We start from the raw sequence: 20,629 nt of genomic DNA, 5'->3' as shown, positions 1-20,629 counted from the left end.
CCACAGGATTCTATTCACGCTAAGGACATGACAGACACATACTTAAAAAGCGTTACCTACCTTATAACCAGATCCACCACACGCCTGCATCATCCTGTCGCTGACCACGGAAACATTCTTCGAGGAATTGTGTTTAGTCTGCCATCCCCATGGTCCAAAGGCCGATCTGTAAACGGACAAGAGAAGATATGATTATTCCAATATGACTGTACAACTACGGTACCCTCTCAAACATGTCTATTTGACAATACTGTCTAGGTACCGTTTGATCGAACTTGGACGCTTACTTTGGCATGAATTCGGGGTCACTGTAAAGACTCCAGTCGCAGCTGTTAGAGACTTCGTCCATTGCTCGAGCCAAGGCGAAGACGGCCATGCGTGAAGTATTGGTGTCGCACACGCTCTCTCCAAAGTAGGCCTGCGTTGGAAAATGGCATTAGCGTCACAGCGGGGAAGAACCCTAGAGAATTTGGCGACGTTTCACTATGGCACGTTTGAGTATCATAAAGTAAAAATGATAATAAACACCTCAAGGTGAATTCCAAACTGAAACCTGTGAAAAGTCTAGGGTAAACTTACTCACTACGGTAAATATAACAAAAGAAAAAATTAAAAGGTGTATAGACAAACTCAAAGTTAATAAAACACCAGGGCCTGACGGTTGGCATCCAAGAATCTGAAAGGAAATGAAAAATGAGATTGTTGTTCCATTAGAAATTATTTTCAAGAAATCCATCATATCCGGAGATGTCCCAAGAGAATGGAAGCTAGCTAACGTTACTCCCATATTCAAAAAAGGTGACAAAAAGAAACCAAATAACTATAGGCCTATAAGTTTGACTTCAATCGTAGGAAAAATAATGGAAACTATCATCAGAGATGCTATCGAACATCATTTAGAAAGTAACCGTTTGATAAATGATAGCCAGCATGGTTTCAGACGGAAACGTTCTTGCGTGACTAACTTACTCGAATTCTACAACACAGTTATCTCGAATTATGACAAAAGAAACAATATAGATTTAGTATATCTAGACTTTGCAAAAGCTTTTGATACCGTCCCACACGAAAGACTACTTACTAAATTAGCTTTGCATGGAATAAGTGGTAGCCTATTAGGTTGGACTAGTAATTGGTTGAATGATCGAAAACAGAGAGTTGTTTTAAATGGACAAACTTCTGGATGGAAAAGTGTTGCAAGTGGAGTTCCTCAGGGTTCCGTTCTTGGGCCACTTCTATTCATAGTATATATAAATGATATAGACCATGGACTAAAATCTACTGTTTCCAAATTTGCTGATGACACAAAACTGTGCGGAGTGGCAAATGATCACTCAAACCAATTAGATATTCAAGAAGATTTAGATAAATTACAGCAATGGTCTGAAAAGTGGCTAATGAAATTTAACACAAGTAAATGCAAGGTAATGCACATAGGTAAAAATAACAGTAAGTACGATTACAAGTTATTTGGAAATTCGTTAACAAAAGTGGATAGTGAAAAAGATCTCAGCGTAATTATCAGTAACGACCTCAAATCATCCAAGCAGTGTATTTCAGCCTCTGAGAAAGCAAATAAGATTCTAGGACTGATTGCGTGATCTTTTGATTTCAAAAGTCCATCACTCATTAACAAGCTATATAAATCGTTAGTTCGTCCACATTTGGAATATGCTGTTTCCGTATGGTCACCGAATCTCATTAAAGACATTGACAGATTGGAAAGAGTACAACGGCGAGCCACAAAACTGATTCCAAATATCAAAAATAAATCATACGAAAATCGACTAAAACATATGAATCTGTTTTCCCTAAAAAAGCGTAGACTCAGAGGTGACTTGATACAGGTCTTTAAAATTCTAAAGGGAATTGACAACATCAAAAGTGACCAAATTTTTACATTGAATGAGAATCAGACAAGAAACAATGGTCTCAAACTGTCCGGAAATAGATTCAATTTGGAAGTAGGTAGAAACAACTTTGCCAACCGTGTAGTTAATGAATGGAATAAACTTCCTGCACAGGTAGTGCAATGTAGTTCAGTTCAAAGCTTTAAGAATCATTTAGATAAATACCTAAGTAAGATGCTGTAATGATTATAATTTATCTTATATTATTTGTTTTTGTTTTGTTATCATTTGTCTGTCTGATTTTTATTTATTATTAGTTATATGTCAATTTATTATTATTTACTATTTACCTGTTTGTTTATTATTTAACTATACCTATGCATTTATTTATGTATTTTATTTGTTATTTACATTATCATAGTTTTTATTTATTATTTTATTATTAATATGATTTTTTTTTTCGCATCCGACCTAGATATGGATCAAAAGATCTCCTGTCGGCATGCTCCGCCTTTGTAATCCTTTGTAATAATAATGATAATGATAATAATAATGATAATAATAATAATAATAATAATAATAATGATAATGATAATAATAATAATAATAATGATAATAATAATAAAATGATAATGATAATAATAATAATGATAATGATAATAATAATTATTATAATAATAACAGTAATAACAACATATGCATTTAAAAAAAATCCTCTATCCTTGCTGGTGTGCAGCCTTGGGTTTGATAACACGAACTCTGAAAAATGTCGTGATCATTCGTCGTCTTTTTTTTTCTTTTTTTTTATTTTTTTTTTTTTTTTTTTTACTTCTGTTACCAAGGCTGTCCAAGGATAATGCTTTTTTCAATTATGTGTGAATTACTACCTCAAATGTCAACTGAGAAGGTTTTCAAAGAAGTGGTGAATATTTGCTAGATTTATGGCTTAGTCACTTTTTTTTTTATAAAATTATGCAAGAATAAATCCTAATTATTACGCAATGTGATAAAGAGGCCTATCAAAATATCGGTAGCAGACGAACTTTTCCTTCGCCGATCTTCAGCTGTTCTCGTAAGGCTCTGTTGGCTGTGACGTCACTCGTGTTGTTTACATTCTAATACAAGTCACTATACGAAAAAATCCTAGACAAAAGTAAAAAAGGAAAAAGACATGAAAAAACTATGGAAACACATAAACAGCTTAAGTTCATATGGCACAAACAAAACCACAAGTGACACAGCAGTATATGATGAAAACACAACCAAAATAAACAAGAACTAAGAGAGAAAATTAAAATTTTCTGGATAGGCATATACCAACGACATGCAAACCTAAATGAAGATGCCTGGAGCCCAGAAGTTGAATCCAGTTACAAAAAAACAACACCACGAGGAAATAGAAAAAAGTGCCATAAACACAGAGATAGATCAGACATCCCAGAAATTCTAAAAGAGCACTATGACTATGCCTTCAACATCACTGAACCAAGTACCAAACCTATGAGCTCAGGGGGCATCACAGCAGAGGTACTAACTAAACAAATAAATAAAAATAAAAATGGTAAAGCAGCAGGTCAAACGGCTTAAGCAAAATGTTCAAAGAAATAATAAAAGACACAGAAGCCACAACAGAATCAGCGTCGGCAAAGTGTTCTGGAAAAATGTCACCATGTCACCTACTCCACTCAACTGAAGCAATCTTCTTCGCAAAAAGTAAAGTCAACAGGCTGCAGGAAATAGAGGACAAGGCATACAAAATAATATTCTGGGCACCACACTACACACCAGCAGCAGCCCTGAGAGCAGAGATCGGATCTTCCTCAGCTTACAATAGAGATATGCAAAACAAGCTCTCATACGCCAGGCACATCATTGGAGATGGGGGAACAAGCTAATTTTTCAAGACCTATTTAAAAGACAAGGAAGTTACTGGGCCAAACAACTTCGATCATACTCGCAAAAGCTAAACTTAAACCTAAAGGGTCTCAAAACGATAAAATACAAAAATTTTGTTGAAGGTGATGCTGTTTTCTGCATTAATAATTTTCTTGGAGATACTTTCTAAAGATCTTGCTAATCGCCGCGTAGCAGGGTCTACACTCAACTGAGCCTTCTTCAGGGAGTGTGTCAAATGTCATCAAAGTGCGATATTTAACCACGCGATATTATTTGACTAGGGGAGATCACATGATAGATTAGAATTATGCATAAATTATCTCCTCATGCTTCTGGCCTACCCTGTGTTCTCATACTGGGTAGCACTAGTAAATCAAGTGCCTGTATATTCAAGTTGGGGTTTTTATCCTTGATATAAAGGGCCTCGATTATCTTTAACTTTCTCGGGCCCATGCAGGTTTCCAAGATTTTCGTGTTCTGTTCTAATTCTTCTCGTGTAATGTGGTATCCATGTGTAAATAAGGATTCAGCGTCCAACGAAGCAATAAAACCGTTAGCGTTGTTGTGATTTTATAGACATCTTGAAACACAACAACGCTAACGGTTTTATTGCTTCGTTGGACGCTGAATCCTTATTTACACAAATTCCTGTAAATAGGACAATTGACTTCATTTGTGATAAAATATACAGGGAAAACTCCGACCCTAAGCTAGAAATCCCTGAGAATATCTTAAGACGGCTATTAATATGCTGTACGAGCGAGGCACCTTTTATTTGCCCACAAGGTAACCTGTACTCCCAGGTCGATGGTGTTGCTATGGGCTCTCCCTTAGTGGTACTATTCGCAAATTTCTTCATGGGAAGTATAGAAGAACTAATATTTCGAAGTATGAAAAAACCGGAGATATACTGCAGGTATATAGATGACATCTTCATTAAAGTTAATGACTACCAAGAAGTGGAAAACCTCCGTCTTAAACTACAAGAAGCCACAGGACTTAAATTCACAACTGAACACAGTGTGGGTAACTCCATGCCCTTCCTTGATGTCCTTGTTACCCAAAGTGGACATAATTTCACCACCAATGTCTACACGAAGCCTTCCAATGGAGGCCAATGTCTCAACGGAAACAGTGAGTGCCCCAATCGATATAAGCAATCTACCATTGGAGCTTATGTCCGCCGAGCACTTACGCACTGTGATACCTGGTCAAAAGTCCACCAAGAACTCGAACGCACTACCCAGGTACTAGTAAATAACGGCTTCAGCAACAAAGAAATTAATAAAGTTACCGAAAATATCTTAAACAAATGGTACACCAACTCCAACAATACTCCAAACCAAGAAGAAATAAAAATATTTTACAAGTCACATTTTTCTACAGCTTACAAAGAAGATGAAAAGGCCATCAAAGATATCGTCAAAAGAAATTTAAATCCTATGAATGACAACACTTCTATCAAACTTATCATCTTTTATAAATGTAAGAAAACCTCCAATCTGCTTCTCCAAAACAACACCCGCCAAGAGAGGAATGAGCTGAAAAAGTCTCATGTCATATACGAATATAAATGCACAAAAGGGAACTGCGAAGCCCTTCCTTCCTCGTACATAGGCATGACGACTATGAAGCTGGAATCCAGACTGGTTGGACACAAATACACAGGAGCCCCAAAGAACCAAGCTTTGGCATCACATGGATACCACATTACACGAGAAGAATTAGAACAGAACACGAAAATCTTGGAAACCTGCATGGACCCGAGAAAGTTAAAGATAATCGAGGCCCTTTATATCAAGGATAAAAACCCCAACTTGAATATACAGGCACTTGATTTACTAGCGCTACCCAGTATGAGAACACAGGGTAGGCCAGAAGCATGAGGAGATAATTTATGCATAATTCTAATCTATCATGTGATCTCCCCTAGTCAAATAATTTCGCGTGGTCAAATATCGCACTTTGATGACATTTGACACACTCCCTGAAGAAGGCTCAGTTGAGCCGAAATCCGGATCGGAGAATATGTCCACCTACGCACGAGTTCTACAGAGTGTAGACCCTGCTACACGGCGATTAGCGAGATCTTTGGAGAGTATCTCCAAGAAAATTATTAATGCAGAAAATAGCATCACCTTCAACAAAATTTGTGTATTAGAAGACTTACTGCCCGTCAGGCGCGGATCCAGGGGGGGGCTGAGGGGGCTGAAGCCCCCCCCCAAAAAAATTTGTTCTTCCATGAATCATTGTATGAATCATGTATTTGCTATTAAAAAAAAAAAAAAAAAAACAGGAGGTTGATGTAATTTAGATACTTTTATTAACAGGTTCAGAAGATCATACACGTTTTTGTTTGTATTTCTGTTTTTTAAAGCTACTTTAATTTTTTATTACTTCCATGAGTCCATGTGCACTAACACTACACACGGATCCTGCAATAATTTCTCTCTATGCGAGAGTATACGCGTGCCAGTGCCTTATCACTGACAAGCACAAGCGTGTAACAATATAAAACGAATATACATTCTATTATATATGTCTAAAATACAGAAAAATCTGAAAAAAACATTATTAAGTTAAGTATACCTCAGACTTCTGATACATCAGACAACTCAGAGGAAGGAATTCAGGTTAGCCCCCCCCCCAAATTTTTTTATCCTGGATCCGCCACTGCTACCCATATATACTTTAAAACGACAAAAAAAAACTCAAAGCAAGGATATACAGTACTATACTGACACAGACTTATGGAAAGCCGAACTGGCAAGTAAACCCTCCCTATCGCACAACAGGCTACGGAAACCAGAAAAATAATGGGGAAATGGTAGCTACTACCAATAGAGCACTATTTTTTTTAGCTTTGTACTTGCTTTATAGATGTAATCTGCTTAGCAACCGTGCATCACACAACAGCCTGCTTATCATCTTGCTTTCAGGTTCAAAAGCACACAAAGAGTTTCAGCTCATAGTAACGCAGAAAGCACTTCTCAGGGATATCGGTCAGCTCTTGCCTTGTCAATAAACATCAGCGCTGGAATTGTATCTGAAGGTTGTGTGCTTCTTTGCTCCCAAGTCCCAGCACTTTTTTTATGAAGCAGTAAAAGGAAGGCAAGTACATATGTAACTTCAAACCTCTCTTGATGTAATTTCACTACGGTAATTCAGGCACAAGGGGGTTGAATTCATGTGCTTGATAAAATGCATGCATGATGACTGAAAATTATCATTATTAATTTTCCACTTTCAGACTACTACTTGCTGCCCTTCATTTCAATAAATATTCATGTAAATAACAGAAAACTAGAAAAAATTGAGCGGCGCAATGGGCTACATCTTATCCCAAAGAATGTAAACAGCTGTTACGTTATCATTACCCTAGCGGTGGAAAAAGTAACTACGACTCTGAAAAGTTCGTCTGCTATGAGGCACTTTTAGGATCATGCTTTTTGGATAAAATTAAGGCTATAAAATACTAGAAACGTGCATTTTAGTATTCTAACTTCTTCTAAGTTATATTTTCACACATGAAATGAAATATAAAAGAAATCCAAAACCTTCTCAGCTGACCTTTAAAACTACTTATATATACTAGCACAACGTTGAAGGACTTATTTTCCCAGAGAAGGATATTCCGATCCTTGAAGGAGGCCGGAAAATAAAAGCCAAGGGTGAAGATTACTTACCTGGATAGTGGGGTAGTCGCAAATGCGCATGCCTACGTCTGCGTGCGCCTTACGGGTGACGTGCTTTTTTGCCACGTCCAGGCACGCCATCGCGATGCCGTTCCAGCAGCAAGAACCATGGAGCCAGAAATAAGGCGCAACGGACTCGTCGTTGCTCTGGGGGAGTAGTGAAAGCCATCAAACAGGATAGAGTACCAGTCATCAAGCACGAATAATAAAAGTACAGTGGTCTCTATAGTGACTCAGGAGTAATTTGCAGACATTTGTCTCTCTACCTGCGTCCGATTACGATTTGAGTAAATAGATACGACAATTTGTCGGGAACAGTTACTGTGTGAGGTAAACGACAATGGAACTCAGTGTCGTGGCAATAGGCCAACCGCATGCGAACGGTTTTCGGCGGTCGCGATTTTAGTGTTGTTCCAACCAAGATCGAGAGAATACAAGGTCTGTTCGCGCGCATGTTGTGACGTCATCTGAAGGGGAGCCCACAGAGAAAATGGTGAAAACGTAAGTGAAAATGTTAGGTAAAAGAGAAAACGTACAGGCACCACAGAGTTTCTGGGAGACTTACCTATTTCATGTTCTGCAACCGTTAAAATGGGGGTTTCATTTTGGAAAAATGTTCTTGTGGTTTATCTTTGACATATTTAATAAAGAAACAGACGATGCAGTTAAAGCTGGTGATTGACGTAAACGCCATCTAGTGAGAGAGCCGCACAATAAAATGTATGTGGACGATGCGGCTCTCCGTGAGCTTTCCCGTCTTTCTTATATAGTCTTTGGGCCAAGCACTTCTAGTGACGTCAATGCGCAAACGACCTAAATACTGGATAGCTGTTGAGCAGACCTTGTATTCTCTCGATCTTGGTTCCAACAACAGAGCATGCGCAAATGAGCCTTTTCGGTGGAGAAAAAATGCTCGTGTGCGCAGGATCGCTGTTGGAGCTCCTTTATGCTATTTCCCCAGACACTAATGCCCACTACAATTGCGACCACCAAGATCGCTTCGGTGTACCTGCAACAAAACTCCCACACATTGAGCCCTTCACCTGGGGATCTACGTACAGTACCTTGCCCCCTTCTCCTGGTGCACCCATCATCCGCTCTTTGTTGAAGACTCCCTCGACCACAACTGGCCCGGATTGGTTCCCGCGCATCCCGAGGGCGCTCCAGTCATCCGATGAGGCCCGGATCTCGTCCTGAGCAAGGAGAGGAGAAAATGTAAAAGTTCATGAAAGGGAGCAGTGGTTGAGAATACTTTCACCGCTACTTACGACTTATGCGGTTATATATCTATTCTGACCGTCACCAGATGACTCTATCCATTGAAAGGATAGTAAGAATAGAAAGTAAGATAGAAACCCTGTGTAACGATGTGGTTATATGTGAGTAATCAGTATTCGGCTACAGAGACCTATATTGATCTAAAATGGTTAATGGATTGGTTCTCTGCCCTCTCTCATCCCTTTTCATGGCCTAAATGAAATAGGACAAGGATTACCGGTACTTAAGTGTAGCCTTTCTTCCAGCGCCCCCCCCCCCCCCCCACTCTTCCCAAATGCGATCGACATGAAATTGTGTAGATATCAAGAGCTTCCATGCCATCACTCCCGGTCATGTTGCCACATCTACCCTCCCACCAAAACACTTATACGAATATACCTATTGACACTTTTAGCACTATCAGTCTGAGGCATAATAATATAGTACGTTAAAAATGGTGACCTAGAATTCAAAGTTTATATTCTTTGTTATCTGCCTAATAGTTTGAGAATTATGTTTGCATGTCAATATGAATACTTTATATATACATATATATATACATATATATACATATACATATATATATATATACATATATACATATATATATATATCTATACCTATGTATATACATTTTCTATTAAAAATCACTGCATACTCTGCGTTGGTGATCTTCTTCTTAAGACTTTCTATTTTCCTGAGTATTTTCTTCTCTGAAGCAGGGAGAGAAAATATCACATTTCCGAACGAGTCCATGTTTGGAAATAAAAACCAACATTTAACGACGTTTCGCCTACACATTAGGCATCTTCTGATAAATTTATTGAAGATTTTTTTCACAAGAATAAAAATACAGAAAAAAGAGACATAAAGGAGAGGTCAATGGTAACACGCGTCATGTTCTAATGGTGACGCGGGATGCTCCGAAGAGTTCTAAAGTACCACACATATTTTGTTGGATATTTATTAATGGCATATGGTCTCTAATAAGAACAGCCTCTAAACATTTCAGTTTCTTTCTGTTAGTATCCTTAACCAAAATTGAGGTGCTTTTATTAAGCTGGTCCCGTGTAATGTTGGTATTGTGGGATTTTGTCACGTGAGTTTTTATCGCGCCAGCTAAATAAAAGCACCTCAATTTTGGTTAAGGATACTAACAGAAAGAAACTGAAATGTTTAGAGGCTGTTCTTATTAGAGACCATATGCCATTAATAAATATCCAACAAAATATGTGTGGTACTTTAGAACTCTTCGGAGCATCCCGCGTCACCATTAGAACATGAAGCGTGTTACCATTAACCTCTCCTTTATGTCTCTTTTTTCTGTATTTATATTCTTGTGAAAAAAATATTCAATAAATTTACCAGAAGATGCCTAATGTGTAGGCGAAACGTCGTTAAATGTTGGTTTTTATTTCCAAACATGGACTCGTTCGGAAATGTGATATTTTCTCTCCCTGCTTCAGAGAAGAAAATACTCAGGAAAATAGAAAGTCTTAAGAAGATCACCAACGCAGAGTATGCAGTGATTTTTAATAGAAAATGTATCAATGAAAACCTGCTCCCTAAATTCACTAATATATATATATATATATATATATATATGCAAAAAAAACACAAGGAGCGTGTGTTCACAAATGCGTAAGTAACCATTAGGAAAAGTAAACTAACGAAGCAGAGCACTTTCGTATAATTACATCTTCACTGCAGATACAAAGCACAATTCCTTCTTTGTATCTGCACTGAAGATGTAATTATACGAAAGTGCTCTGCTTCGTTAGTTTACTTTTCCTAGTGGTTACTTATGTATATATATATACAGTATATAAATATATATATATATATATAATATTTATATATACAGTATATATATATATATATATATATATCTGTCAGGAAGTTAGTGACAGAGTTTGAGAAGGTGTGTGAAAGAAGGAAGCTGAAGATAAATGTGGGCAAAAGTAAGGTGATGAGATGTATAAGGGGAGAGAGTGACAGTAGGCTGGAAGTGAGAATTAAGGGTGAGAAACTGGAGGAAGTGGATACTTTCAGATACTTGGGTGCGAATATGACAGGAAAGGGAGGAGTGGGGTGGAGGTAGAATGTAGATTGAGAGAAGCGAGTAAATGCCTTGGTGGATTAAAAAGTGTAATGAGAAATAGACATCTGGGAGTGGATGCTAAGAAAAGGTTATATGAAGGAATAATTGTGCCAACAGCAATGTACGGAGCAGAAACATAGAACATGAGAGAGGAAGAGAGAAAGAGTTTGAATGTGTTTGAGATGAAATGTCTGAGAAGTATGATAGGGGTTAGTAGGCTAGATAGAGTGAGAAATGAGGAGGTGAGGAGGAGAACAGGGGTGGAAAGGGAGTTGGGAGATAGGGTTGATGAAAGAGTATTAGGATGGTTTGGACACATGGAAAGAATGAGTGAAGAAAGATTAGTAAAAGAAGTGTGGAAGGCGGAGGTGGAAGGAGTGAATATGAGGGGGCGTCCTAGGATGAGATGAATGGATGGGGTGAAAGGGGCTTTACAAAAGAGAGGAATGTCTGTAGAGGAAGGACTGGAGAGGACAGAAGATAGGGGTGAATGGAGAAGGGTTGTGTATAGATGAGGATGTGATGCATGAGGGGGAGTGGGTGGGGTATGGGGGGTGAGGAAGTATGTATGAAAAAAATTTGACACAGCCTAAGGGGATTTCTCCCCGTCTTCTCCTTTTCTGCATGAGGGGACGGAGAGGGGGGGGTCGCCGAATTAATGAAGAGGCCTTGCTGTGGATGTGCCGAGTCTTGCGACACTTCTTCTGACCCAGGGCAGTGGACAGGATGCAGGGATGACCCGTCATCCAGGAGATGCCAAGATAGGAGGGAGGGAGGAGGGTGGAGGGGAGTGGAGTATATGAGAGGTGAAATGGGTGGGAGTGATTTCTATGTCTTTTTCTTTTTGGCTACCCCCCGTGTAAGGGGGAAAAAGCCTTTGGTATATATATATATATATATATAACATTTTGAATGTGTTTGTTAGGAAGATTGTCCTCACTCCCCTTTTCTTCATCTTGCGCCACCCGGCTGCATTGGATCGACCAAATCTTCCTTGAGAAACTCACATATAGCACCAGCATCAATCCCAGCAATGCCTCAACCAGAGCTTCGCCTGACCACGTGATAATGAACAATATTTCTTTGAGGAACACATGTGCAATAGCAACTTCCATACTCTCTGTCTTTGTGAGTCACCGGCATGAAAACGTTTTGCGTCCGTTTTCCCAGACATCGAATTTGACCCCCTCCCTAATTAGGAGCACGGGTCATGACTCGACCCATGTATATAAAGACCGGGCGAACATTAAAGATTCAGATCGCCTTGGAGCATCACACTGTCAGCCTGGTTTGCTGCTTCATTGCTTTCTCACCTCCTCCCCCTTCCCCCCGCACGTTTCAAGCCGTGCCTTGGGGCACGGCTTGAAACGTACAAGTCGTCACCTCCCTCGTCGTCTTGTTCCCTCCTTCTTTTCTCACCTTTAGAGAGAGCCATACAACACCGGAGCCTAAATTCATTGCTAAATGAATCCAACAGTCTCTCCATCAGCTTGCCTTCAAGCAGCCTATCATTTGGCGCCCAACATGGGGTAAGACTACCAGCCTAACGTTTGGTGTCCGACGTGGGGCAAGACTACGGCCTAACAGTGTTTTTATATTTTCTTGTAAATAAATTTGTAAAAGCAAAGGATTGCCCTGCATCAATACATAAAAGCAAATGTGTAAGTCTCAAGTTATCAGTGGAAATTAGTTAAAATTTACCGACATTTTTGAGTGGAAATATTTCCCGTCATAAAAGAATTCTACATGACTTTGGTTTGTAGAATTCGTCACTAAAGTCACAATGTAGTGATAATACATATATGACATACAGTCAATACCCCGCACGATGCTAATATAAGAAAATAAACTGCGCTGAGTTTAAATTGACATCTATAAGGAACTAGTATAGTTTTCTTACAAAGCAAGGTGGCTAGTCATAGGTGATTATCCGACTGTAAGAAATACAGCAACCCAGTCATGACAGAAGTAAACACTCGACAACTGAAAGGACCTATATTTTAAGTCGCGAAGCGAAAATTTTCTTAGATGTGGTGCGGGATAATTTCCTAAAACAAGTGATTACCGATCCTACGAGGGGATAGAATACGAGTAACGTAAAAGTAGGAGATAGTTTAGGCTCTAGCGATCATCAAGAAATAAGATTTAATATTATTTGGGAATAATTAAAAAGCACTACTAACGTTCAAGTACCGGACTTCATGAGGGGCAATTTTGATGAGATGAGAGACTATATAAGACATTTGATCACTTACGGAACCGACCCAGGGGGCTATGACGAAGTCAGATACATGATCAGTCCGGACGTCATTAGTGCGGTCAGAGGTCAGTTCACAGAGGGTAATATGCGTACCTTGAGTCAGGTCACTTACGGGCGCGGGCTCAACAGCCCGGTCAGCGATTTGGATGAAATATATAGTAGCCTGACAGCTTTAATTCTAAATGCACAAAATAGATTTATTTCCCTCGAGTCAATACTGAAGAATAATACTCCCAAATGGATGACAGTTAGGCTGAAACACGAGATCGGAATGAAAAGAGGACTTTACGCAAGAATAAAAAACGGGGAAACGCACCTTAGATACAAATATAACGATATGGCTAGACTGGTTAAAAAGAATACGCGCACAGCGAAACGTAACTATGAAAGTATGGTTACCAGACAAGCGAGATCCAACCCAAAGGACTTCTTTCATTTCTACAGAACAAAAACTAAGGAAAGGATAGGTCCAATTCAAAATAACGAAAATGTCATGATAGAATAGGAGGGGGGGGGGAATGAGGCGTTTAACAAAAATTTACTCTCAATGTTTACCAAGAGAACACATCGAGAGACATAATTTGATTCGTGACTCACAGCACGGTTTCTCTGAGGGTAAGTCATATGTGACTAATCTTATATCCTTTTACACTAACGTATATAAGGCGTCAGATAACAATGATAGTTACGATGTTATTTACCTTGACCTTACAAAGCGTTCGACAAGGTGCCCCACCAAAGACTACTAAATAAAATCAAAGCCTGTGGCATGGGAGGAAAAGGGTTAGAATGAGTTAGGCTTGGATCAGTGACAGAAAACAGCGTGTCACCATAAATGGTGCAAAAGCCAGGTGGGGGAGTGTTTTAAGTGGGGTCTCCCAGGGCATAACTAACTTTGGCAATGGGATTAATAGTGATGTTAGTAAGTTTGTGGACGACACTAAAATAGGACGCCTAATTAGGTTAGGAGACGATGCCGAGATTCTGCAGGATGATCTTAACAAATTGTTCACATGGTGGGTGAAATGGCAAAGTGCAGCGTGTTAAACGTAGGGCCACACAACTCCGAAAAAATATATATAGCACGTTTTTATAAAAAAAAAAAAAAAAAAAAAGAGTGCGAGAGAGACTTGGGAGTTTTAGTGAGTCCCGACCTTAAATCCAAGAAACAGTGCATTAGCGCCAGGAATAAAGCTAACAGGGCATTAGGTTTCATTGCTAGGACGGTTACGAATAGAAGTGCAGAGGTAATAATCAAAATCTAGCGTTAGACCCATTCTTGACTATGCGGTACAGTTTTGGTCTCCGTCTTATAGAATGGACATCAATTCATTAGAATCAATACAGAGGAGAATGATCAAAATGATACATGGGCTCAGAAATTTAACTTACGAAGAGGCTCAGGCACCTTAACTTACACTCCCTGGGAAGACGCTAAGTGCAGGGTGATCTAATAGAGATGTTTCGGTGTGATCTTATAGTGGCGTTTAAGTGGATCAAAGGCTTCAAGATCGCCATGGACAAATTTAGATTGAAGGAAATAGGAAAGAATCGATTTACTATTAGGGTGGTCAACGAATGGAATAAACTTAGTAACCACGTAGTGAGCGCTGAAACTATAAGTTGTTTTAAGAAACGGTTAGACAAATTTATGGATGGGGATGACAGGCGGTAATGGACATGGAACTGCATAGTGTAGACCTTATGGTCTCTTGCAGTCTCCTTTATTCATATGTTCTTCTGTCGCCGTCATTGAACATCCCAGCGGAACGTGCACGGAATAAACTATTACAAATATCTATACGTTTTGTGAACTTGGTACTTAGCTGGATTATTCCTGCGCGGTGCAGTTGCCATGACCGTCCCCATACCAAAGCGTCGTCCACATACGTTACGTAGAATGCAATCTCTTTGGTGTTAGATAAAATAGAATGTGTTAGGAAAAATAAATAAAGTACGAGAACTGCTTCCAAGACTGTTAATAAAATGCTCCGCATGAAAGACACCACAGGAAATCAATAATAAAAAAAAAAAAAAAAAAAAAAAAACAACAACTGAAAGCACTTCTAAGAGGTGGTATGATCAATAACTGGTAAACAATGCACATTAACTATGAAATAAGACAGTGGATAGCATGAAGAAGTTGAAATAAAAGAACACGATCCGCCTATAAGAAGGATACATGGATCCCTGTGGGAAGATGGAAACAAAACGACAGGGAAAGAGAAGAGAAGGAAACGGCTGTGGAGGTAAATGAAGAATATTTAGTGGGAAAGTAGGATAGTAAACACAGGGGGCCAACCTGTGTCCCATCAAGAAGTACCTTGTAGATGAGAAAGAAGGAGACATTGGCGTAATCGCCGTCGAAGTTAGGGCTGACAGTCTGAACGGCATACCAGTCAGCGTAACCAGCACTCGTGCACCATGATCCATATTTCAGCAGCTGTATGTTCTTCTCATCCACATACCGCGCCTTTGAACTTGGCTGATAATAGAAGTGGCCTCCTGCAGAAAAATAGGGTGGTATAACACTCTCGGCAGGGGGTCTGTACACGTCACGGAGGGGTTGCCTGGATGATTTATGTAGTTCACAGATTTTAGATTTCAATCTAAAATCAGTAGCTTAATAAAAAAAAAAAAAACGATTATCATCACGCCCAGAGTATGAAATTTACATTATCGGTACAGATATGATAGTGATTCATCTCAATATATTGTTACTATGGGCAGGAGTTTACTGTAGTTTTATCACTGTCGATACCCTCGTACCGCCGTCTCACATTTTATATTTATTGTGTTGGTAGTTAGGGTAAAAATAGTCAATTAAAACATGTAATAAAAATAATTAGATTGAAAATTAAAAGGGAGGCTTCATACAAGCCTACAATACTTCAAACGTAGCAGCGAATAATCAGAATTAAAACATTTTCACGCTAAGAACTAACATGACAAGAAAAAATGACATAAATCTGTCAGGATGTAGATTTAACTTGGAAGTAGACCTTTTGCTTACGTGTATATATATATATATATATATATATATATATATATATATATATATATATATATGTGTGTGTGTGTGTGTGTGTGTGTGTGTGTGTGTGTGTGTGTGTGTGTGTGTGTGTGTGTGTGTTTACTTAATTGTAACATACAGGGTTGGAAATATACTAATGCAGTCCCTTCTTTATATTTACATTCATCAGAATTTACTAAAAAATAGTTTATGTCCGCCAGGATTATTTACTCTTATCCCTTTCTCTCTCTTCATTCGAAGAAAGTGACGTGGTGGAGCTTTTATTCATTCGTAAGAATAGGATTGGACATGTTGCACTCCTGCCGGAGCCTTGGTTTGTTGACAAAAGTGTGTGTGTGGGGGGGGACAATTTGTTTTATACAAAATGAGACGAAAAATGCTGTCATAATAACTTCTTTGCACATAATTTAGACTGATTACATCATGATAAACTTGGTTATAACAGCTCTCGGGGTTTTCTTAAAGACAAGAGAAGAAAAAATTAATGAGAGCGTTATGTATTGCGAGTTTAACAACAATGATGATAATTTTCACCTAGAAATGTTGAGGGAGGGACGAAATATACTGTCCCTCACCCAGGGCTGGATTAACCGGCAAAATATGAACGTAATTACGGTATCTAGGGAAGGGGTGAACTACAGAATTTTAATTCTTATTTATTCATTTATTTATTTATCTATTTTTGCATCTGTTCAGCTTTTTTGTTTGAAAATTATAACATGATTTGAATAGGGAATTAGCCTTTTTTAATGGGATTTAGCTATAAAAATTTAAATCAAAGTGTAATGAATAGGGACTGCTTTTCTGTTGTTGTCGAGGACACCAAAACCTTATAAGTGCTTTGGGCCTCTAAGGGCCTTAATCCGGCCTTGCCCTCACCCTTGCAGTGTTCGGATATTCACCTGTGGCGGGATCCGAGTGTACAGTTGTCCCGATGAGCCTTTCAGAGTTCACCCGGGTAAGGAGGTCTTTGATATGAGGGTTGTTGTGATATCGAAAGAGAAGCGCAGCTAAACCGTTGAGGTGCATGCCTGTAGTAAATAACAAAGCCGTTATTTTGAATCTCATCCGACAATTCCGCTTCCACTAGACGGGGCTTGTTATTGTATTCATTGGTTTACATGATATCTATATCGACCCTAAAGCTCCTTCTTGGGAGATCTGATCTTACGTTGAGTACCTCAGTATATCTAAGGTACCGCAGCCATTATCTTATCATTTATGATGCTGGTAACCATATAGTTTGCCGGCGGGTGTATGTTATTCAGGCAAGAGAAACATATTTTTAAGTTGTACGTATGTAGAAAGTCTGCATGATACTACAGCATAATACTTTATAACGAATACGGAGTCTATGTAGTTGTGATCGTATTGTACGATGACACTGCAGGAAGAGCAAACATTGTGAATCGCGCAACGTCAACAAAATTAATAAAGCAACATATACTGAACAAGATATAAACGAACAGATTAATACTTTAACTAATAGAACACTGATTAACTTTAAATAAATAGATAACGCTATATGAATAAATAAATGAGTAAATAAACTTACAATATACCATTGCAGTAGAGGGACATCCATAGCGCGCTATGGTCTCGACCACCATAGCCGTCCCAATGTGATTCTGCCCCAAGCCGCCAAATTCTTTAGGGATGCAGACAGCCAGCAGCCCCAGTTCGGCCAGGGCGTCCAGAGACTTCCGTGGGAATTCATAAGTTTGATCGCAGTGGATCTGTGGGAATAGAAGAGAAGTGAGTAGAAACTGCATCGCCTTAAAACTTTCTTCATATCTAATTTTACTCCCAGTGCCCAGTGCCTTGTGCCCAAGACAGACGTCGGAGATATTCATTTCCCCGCTGCTCGTCTCCAAACTCCATCAATACCTTCAGCTCCATATGAGGGTGCAGCCCCAAGGGTCTGGCACTCGGTTTCTAGACGTGGCCCAAGTTTGATCTTTACTCCACGTTACTGCATAAGGAGAAATGGCAACCGGCGACTACTCCCCATCTATCAGCTAGTGACAGAGAAACAGGAATGCACACTAATACAACTACTGTGGAGATGTGGAATTAGTGAAATTCCAATCAATATTCATTACTATCACCTGGATGATTGGAGACTGATTTATATATATATGTAAATATATATATATATATATATATATATATATATATATATATATATATATATATGTGTGTGTGTGTGTGTGTGTGTGTGTGTGTGTGTGTGTGTGTGTGTGTGTATGTATGTATGTATGTATGTATGTATGCATATATTGTGTGTGTACACATGCATGATTTTTAACTTGTACTAGCCCTCTTTTCCTACTGCCCTCCCTAAATACCTCCTTTACCACCTCCATGACTCCACTTCATCGACGGAATACTGTTCCCAAGGACAGAACCGTTGGTTATTGTCAACAAAATATTGATACTACTACAACATAGACTGTAAAGTATCGAAATATTGCTACCACTACAACATGGACTTGTACAGAATCGAAATATTGATACCACTACAGCATGGACTAGTATAGTATTAAAATATTGATAACATTACAACATGGATTTATATAGTATTGAAATATTGATGCCACTGCAATATGGAATTGTACAGTATTGAAATAATGATACCACTATAACATGGAATTGTATAGTATAACCCTCATCCGAGTGACAAACGCCCCAAAATCCCCTCAGGATATGGGTCTTGTTGTGCAGAGAAAGCTGTGTGATCTTTTTGCTCTAAATAATCTATAAACTATCCAAGAATACACTGCACCAGAACTTTGTTATTTCATGTGAGATGTACTCTAGAAAGTATGACAAGTAGTGTCTTCTAGCAGCGTTAGAATTTATGCCTACATTAAATGTCCCCTAGAGTTGTGGTGGGAAACAAGGGGGAAACTTCCTCCGCAAAGTAATGAGATGCAAGGGGCGTATGTTTTTTTTTTTTTTTTTTTAAGCTTAAGGCGAGGGATACAGAGAGGTTTAGAGGAGGGCAAATCTTAATAGGAAAGACAGGAGAAGAGAACAGATGAGGACGACACCCGTTCGCTTTGTTTTGGGTGTGGGCTCTGACTCGGTCACCCCCTTATAATATGGATATGACTAGATTCCAAAGTTCGACAAGTTTGTGTTGCTCCTATCATGCTTTAATTACTGCATTCTCACTATACTGCAAATAAGCCTGAAAATTGCAAAGAATAAGCAAATATCCTCGGGCACCAATCGTTAGTAGATAAGGATATTGCAAAATTGTCAACGAACTATGGAATTTAATAGGTTTAGAATTATTCGTTAGTACGTGACGGTACAGAAGCAAGAGCACTGATTACACCCTGAAGTACTAATGAACACTGGTCCCCTTTATCAGTAGGTACTTACAGCGTGCGGTCGAATCTTGTCCTTGCAGAGATTAATGAGTTTCTGACGCAGCTGCTTCTGATCCTCCGTCAAAAACCAGTCAGGGTCGAACTCGGAGCCAATACCCCAGTACTCGCCCCGCCCCCACTGCTTGGTCATGTCTGAGTGTCAAGCGAGTTGTGGAAAGGAAGTCACAAAAGTTCTGTTTACACAACAAATCTTGATCTTCTCGGTTGAAAACAAGTTGCAGTGTTGGTGTGAACGAATGAGTCACTCGCTGCTCTTATAAAAATCGAATCACATTAATCTGCGCAATTAGTGATACACGGAGACAAAAAAGGGACTTCCCATGTATCTCGCGGTCCAGTCGTTGACTTTGCCCTCCGACACTGACAATTCACAAACGAATTAGATTACACTTTAAATGAATTTCTGGTTTAGTCACAAACACATGCAGATTTCCATACACACACAGCTCGCCGTTTCACGTACACAGACGCAGCCCAGCTCGTAGTCCTCGCCTACAGAACTCACTAACCTACAATCACCACATTCCTTGGGTCTGGTTACGTCCTGTGCCAGCTCTCAGGGTAGCAACAGCCTGCCCAATGGGAGTTCAGGCCTGACTGAGGGTCTAGGAGAATCTACGCCCAACGCGGTTCAACGCGCGGCATCTTAACTGCTTGATATCAGTAGAGGTTGTTCTCCGTCTCCACTTTCTCTAACCCTCCCTTCCATTCCAATCTCTTCCCATCCACTTCCTTTCATCTCCACCTCCGCATTTCCTCCTCGTTCCCCTTCTTTTCACTCCCGTACTCTTCTTCCTCCTTCCAAGGCGTTCCCACAGTATCACATTATTCTTCCATTCCGTGCACTCTCCCAGCATACCTCCGCGCCCACTTTTCCTTTCTCACCGTTTGACCACCCGACATCAGCTTCCCGTAGTGCATCTATTTTCTATTTTTATTGATTCTGTATTTTGTTCAGGAGAGTCCATGTTGATCGAGCGTCACACGGCTTAGGATTTGAATCCTATATAAACGAGTATATTTGCAGAAACCACTGGGAAAATTGAATAAATGGTGACCGAATGTTATCGTCTAAGATATCTTCAAAGGTACCTTTGAAGATGTCTTAAATAGACGAAAACGTTCGGTCACCATTTGA

The 20,629-nt window shown here is 39.3% G+C and overlaps 1 protein-coding gene across 1 annotated transcript in view; it reads right to left on the bottom strand.

Annotated features, from left to right (window-relative positions):
• Window positions 1-20,277, bottom strand: part of LOC143026975 (uncharacterized) — a 34,860-nt gene extending 14,583 nt beyond the window's left edge. Inside the window, exons 1-8 of the mRNA XM_076187772.1 lie at window positions 19,484-20,277; window positions 17,649-17,829; window positions 16,996-17,124; window positions 15,383-15,564; window positions 8,506-8,634; window positions 7,433-7,588; window positions 288-418; window positions 61-166 (exon numbers count right to left, since the gene is read on the bottom strand). Of these exons, the coding sequence (XP_076043887.1) occupies window positions 61-166; window positions 288-418; window positions 7,433-7,588; window positions 8,506-8,634; window positions 15,383-15,564; window positions 16,996-17,124; window positions 17,649-17,829; window positions 19,484-19,621 (1,152 nt within the window). The 5' untranslated portion in view covers window positions 19,622-20,277. The remainder of the gene's footprint in view (window positions 1-60; window positions 167-287; window positions 419-7,432; window positions 7,589-8,505; window positions 8,635-15,382; window positions 15,565-16,995; window positions 17,125-17,648; window positions 17,830-19,483) is intronic.
• Between the last annotated feature and the right edge of the window lie 352 nt (window positions 20,278-20,629).

This window comes from Oratosquilla oratoria, chromosome 7 (genome assembly GCF_046742065.1).
Source record: "Oratosquilla oratoria isolate Oo_2021 chromosome 7, ASM4674206v1, whole genome shotgun sequence".
In the NCBI taxonomy this organism is placed as follows: domain Eukaryota; kingdom Metazoa; phylum Arthropoda; class Malacostraca; order Stomatopoda; family Squillidae; genus Oratosquilla; species Oratosquilla oratoria.
This window is presented reverse-complemented; position numbering and strand designations above follow the sequence as displayed.